General features: G+C 57.8%; 2 protein-coding genes across 3 annotated transcripts in view; one reads left to right on the forward strand and one right to left on the reverse strand.

The window, feature by feature from the left end:
- Positions 1-625: 625 nt before the first annotated feature.
- Positions 626-946, forward strand: UBALD2 (UBA like domain containing 2). Its single transcript, XM_015645343.1, has one exon. The coding sequence runs from the start codon at positions 626-628 to the stop codon at positions 944-946; it is 321 nt and encodes a 106-aa protein (XP_015500829.1).
- Positions 947-1,684: 738 nt separating this feature from the next.
- LOC107212476 overlaps positions 1,685-3,842 on the reverse strand; it is a 10,671-nt gene continuing 8,513 nt past the window's right edge. The window contains exons 10-11 of one of the 2 annotated variants that reach the window (XM_015645775.3): positions 3,713-3,824; positions 1,686-3,560 (exon numbers count right to left, since the gene is read on the reverse strand). In XM_015645775.3, the coding sequence (XP_015501261.1) occupies positions 3,501-3,560; positions 3,713-3,824 (172 nt within the window). In that variant the 3' untranslated portion in view covers positions 1,686-3,500. Of the gene's footprint in view, positions 3,561-3,712; positions 3,825-3,842 lie in introns of both variants that reach the window. The other variant, XM_033518792.1, reaches the window with a different exon arrangement.

Here is a 3,842-nt window from a genome sequence, read left to right on the forward strand (position 1 = left end):
TTTGCATACATACCCCTGTCCCCCTTTTAACACCTCCCCAGTTCTCAGTTCAGCAAGTTCTGTGCTGATTTGGGGTCCCTGTGCCAGCCCCTGAGCCTCAGTGTGGTGCTGGGTTCTCCCTAATGGATTTTTCCTCTGCTGGAAAAAGGGACGGATCCATCACTGTCCAGGTGCTAAATTTAGCTGGGTACTGAGAAGGCAGGGGCTGTACCAGGAACTGGGGGTACCCTGCTTGCCTTTTGCTCTCTGTGTCATAATGGGGTGTGAAGGGGGAGAATGAAGGTGAAAGGGGGTCCTGTGGGACCCCAGCACCCTCCCTACCCACCATACTGGACCCCTTAGTGTCAGCCCTGTGTGCGCTGCTCCCCAAACCCGCCTCATCCATGGGCTTTGTATGGTCCAAAATGTCCTTCCCACATTCTCTGGGGCCTCTCCCCAGGACCCCACACCTTTTGGGGCAGCCACACAGAGCCTTGGGGCCACACCAGCCCTTGGATGTGGGGTGGTGCCAGGTGTGGGATACAGGCAGGGTCCTCAGCCGTGGGTCTGGGCTGTTGTGGGCGGGTTGGGACCCCCAAAAGCCGCCGTGACCGAGCTGACACCCCCGTTCTCCTGTGCCCTGCAGATGTGCACCCCCAGCAACACGCCGGCCACGCCGCCCAACTTCCCGGACGCGCTGGCCATGTTCTCCAAGCTGCGCACCTCGGAGAGCCTGCAGAGCAGCAACAGCCCCATCACCTCCATGGCCTGCTCCCCCCCGGGCAGCTTCAGCCCCTTCTGGGCCTCCTCGCCCCCCAGCCACCAGCCTGCCTGGCTGCCCCCATCCTCACCCACCACCCACGGCCTCCACCACCACCTGCACCACCCGCAGCCCTCCTGGCCCCCCACCCCCCCGGCCCCTGCCCCCCCACAGAAAGCCGTGGCCACCATGGATGGTCAGAGATAAGGGTTGGGGGGGGTCAGGGGGGGCCGGGCCGGGGCGTTGGGAGCAGGGGCTCGCCAAGAAACGCACTGGAATAATTTTCTAGGTTTTATTATTATTTTTAGCGGGGGAGTACATGCTGCCAGGGGGGGCACTGACCCGTGAGAGCCTCTGGCTGCTCTCTACTCTCCTCCACTTTTTTTTAAAAAATATATAACTATAATATATAAATATATCTAATGTATATAAATCCAGAGAGAAGGAGCAGCAGCATGGAGGCAGCTGCTGGGTGTTTGGGGGGGTTTTCTCTGTGGCTCTATCCCCACCCAGCATCTCTACATCAGGGCAGGAGAGGGGAGGACAGGAATAACGAAAATAAATGGATGGAGGTGGCTGTTGGCACCCCAGATCATGGCCACATGGACGTGGAGCCACTGGACACCCTTCCCAGCTCTGGCTTCCCTGGGCATTTGTTGCAGTGCCCAGGACAAATGCAGCTCTCTGGCTCCCAAAATTCAGCCCAGCTTCTTGCACAAACCCTCCTGGACTTGCCCCCAACCCCGTCCTCCCTCCCTCAGCACCCCCAGGGCCTGGGGGTTTATCAAAGTGATGTCCCCCTGTCCCTGTGACCGCCTTACGTGGCGCTTCCCCAGGCAGGGGGGAGCTGGGGGTTTTTTAGTTTTCAAATCAATGTTGCTTAAAAAAAACGAACAGAAAAACAAACCAAAAAAAGAGAGAAAAAAGACCCAGCAAAAAACAGGTTGAAGGTTTTTTATTAATTTAAAAAATAATAAAAATTTAAAAAAAAAAAAAATCACTTTTTTAACACCAGCTGTCCCTGCCTTTTCTCTCTGCTGGGAGGGTGTCCCTGGTAGGGCACTGAAAATGGGGGTGACTCCTCTGTGGGGCAGTGTCACCAGTGGGGACTGAGTCTGTGCTCTGCCTGCACAAGCCACCACTGCTGTCCCCAAAAAGGGATCAGAGGGAAGACCCAGGGCCATGGGGGTGCTGTGCCAGCACAGTGAGGAGTCCCCATGTGCCAGGGGTGCAGCTGACACCTCTGTCTGCAGAAAACCTCTAAAATGGGAGCACAGCAGCTCTGGAAATGCCAGGAAACACTGGGAGACTCAAGGCACAGTCCAAAGGTTCCTGCAGGGATGGGGAGGTCCCCAGGATGGCACAAACTCCAAGGAGCAAAGGCAAATCCTCTGTCTGGGGTTACTTACCTGCTCCAAGGATTGCCCAAGGCTGGGGGTGTGTTTGGGGTGTGCAGGGGTGTGGGGGTGTTTATAGGGGGCATCTGGATCCTGGGGCAGCAAAAGGGGCAGGGGGATGATGAACACCAAAGAGGTGACCCCAGCTGGGCCATGTCCTGCAAATCCAGTTGGTCCCAGAGGGGTTTGTTTTTAAACCCCTCAATCCCAGTCAGGAGTGCAGGATTGCTCTTTGTTGGCTCTGCTCTGGTGCCCAGTTATCCTCCTGGGGCCTCCTGTTATCCTGCTGTGGCACTGGGGGGATCCCAGATCCTGCTGTGTCCACCTCAGTACCCCCAAAGCAGGTTTTGAGTACCTGGTTTTCCCCTGAAAAACCAAACTCACCAGGGAGAACATTGCAGGGGGATCTCCCTGGGAGCTGAGATGCCTGTGGAGTACAGTGGAGCAGACCAGGGATGGAGGCTGTCCCTGTGGGGAGGAGGTTTGGGGACACCCACCAGGACGGGGCAGCCCCCAGGGGATGTCCCCCATAAGCTCTGGGTCCTCCCCAGGTTCTTCTGGGGTTCCCCTCAAGTTTTTCTCACCCTCCCACTCACCCCAGAGGTGCCACCAGCTGTGTCCCCCCCCAGGAAGTGTCACTGCCCGTGTGTAGAGGGGACATCCCCAGCCCCCTGCACACACAGCCATGTGTCCCCAGCTGTGACACCCCTCATTTCCCCCGTGCTGCTGCAGGGCTGGGGGTTTCCCTGCCCGGTACTCCCCGTGACACCACTTGTGTTCAGTCTCAGCACACACCGGGGCTTTGGGATGGCACAAGGGAAAGGAGGGGACGTGTCCATCTCCTGGGGTTGTGGTGTGTTGGTTGGAGGTGGGGAGCAGAGGGGTTTGTGCCTTCAATCAGTGGCAGCACTGCAAGAGGGATGAGGGGGTGACAGAGGGGGTTTCTTCACTTGGAGATGAGGAAGGCAGCTCAGTGATGCTCATCCCGGGGGATAAGCGACAGCAAACCAGAGGCTTGGGATGGGATTTGCTTTTGGCATCGAACTGTGTTTTGCTGCTGTCCCTCCCACTGAGGTCCCCATTTTCCCCTTTTCCAGCAGCTCCTCCTCCTCCTGCTGTCCCGGACCCTTTTGGGACCACAGGCTCCCCTGGCAGGGCACAAGTGGGGCTCGTGAGGATTAATTAGGGTTAATTCACTGTGGGGCTGACACAGACCCTGAGAGGGGGCTCCACAGGGGCTTTTTTCAGGACGAGGGATGCTGCCGACTCCTTGTGCATGAAGGGAAGATCCTGCTGCATTCAGGAGGTGCTTGGCTGCTCGTCACCCTTTATTTCTGCAGGCTGCAGTTGCTTGCTCAGATCCCCTAGGTATCCCGGCCCCGGTACACGAGTCCATCCTTGCCCATCAGTTCAATCACGCCGGGCTGGGAAGGAGGGGATGGGCTGGATTCAGCATTCAGCCTTCCAACCCAGCTCTTCCTGGGGAAACTGGGCCATAGATCCTCCCCGAGATGCTCAACATCACCCTCCCAGCCTCGGTGTCCCTTGTCTGTATCCCCACCTTCCCCATCCCTACCTTGTTGGGGTCTGGAAGGAGAGGCTCCATGGGCTGCACGGGGTAGGTGCTGGTGTGTTTACCCCCACAGTACATCGGTGATCTGCGGGAATACCCCTCGGCTGCCTGCTCCCTGTGGGACAGGGCACAG

Source organism: Parus major, chromosome 18 (assembly GCF_001522545.3).
Source record: "Parus major isolate Abel chromosome 18, Parus_major1.1, whole genome shotgun sequence".
Taxonomy (NCBI): domain Eukaryota; kingdom Metazoa; phylum Chordata; class Aves; order Passeriformes; family Paridae; genus Parus; species Parus major.

Coding starts and splice junctions, on each gene's coding strand:
- UBALD2 (XM_015645343.1), top strand. CDS start 626: ATGTGCACCCCCAGCAACACGCCGGCCACGCCGCCCAACTTCCCGGAC.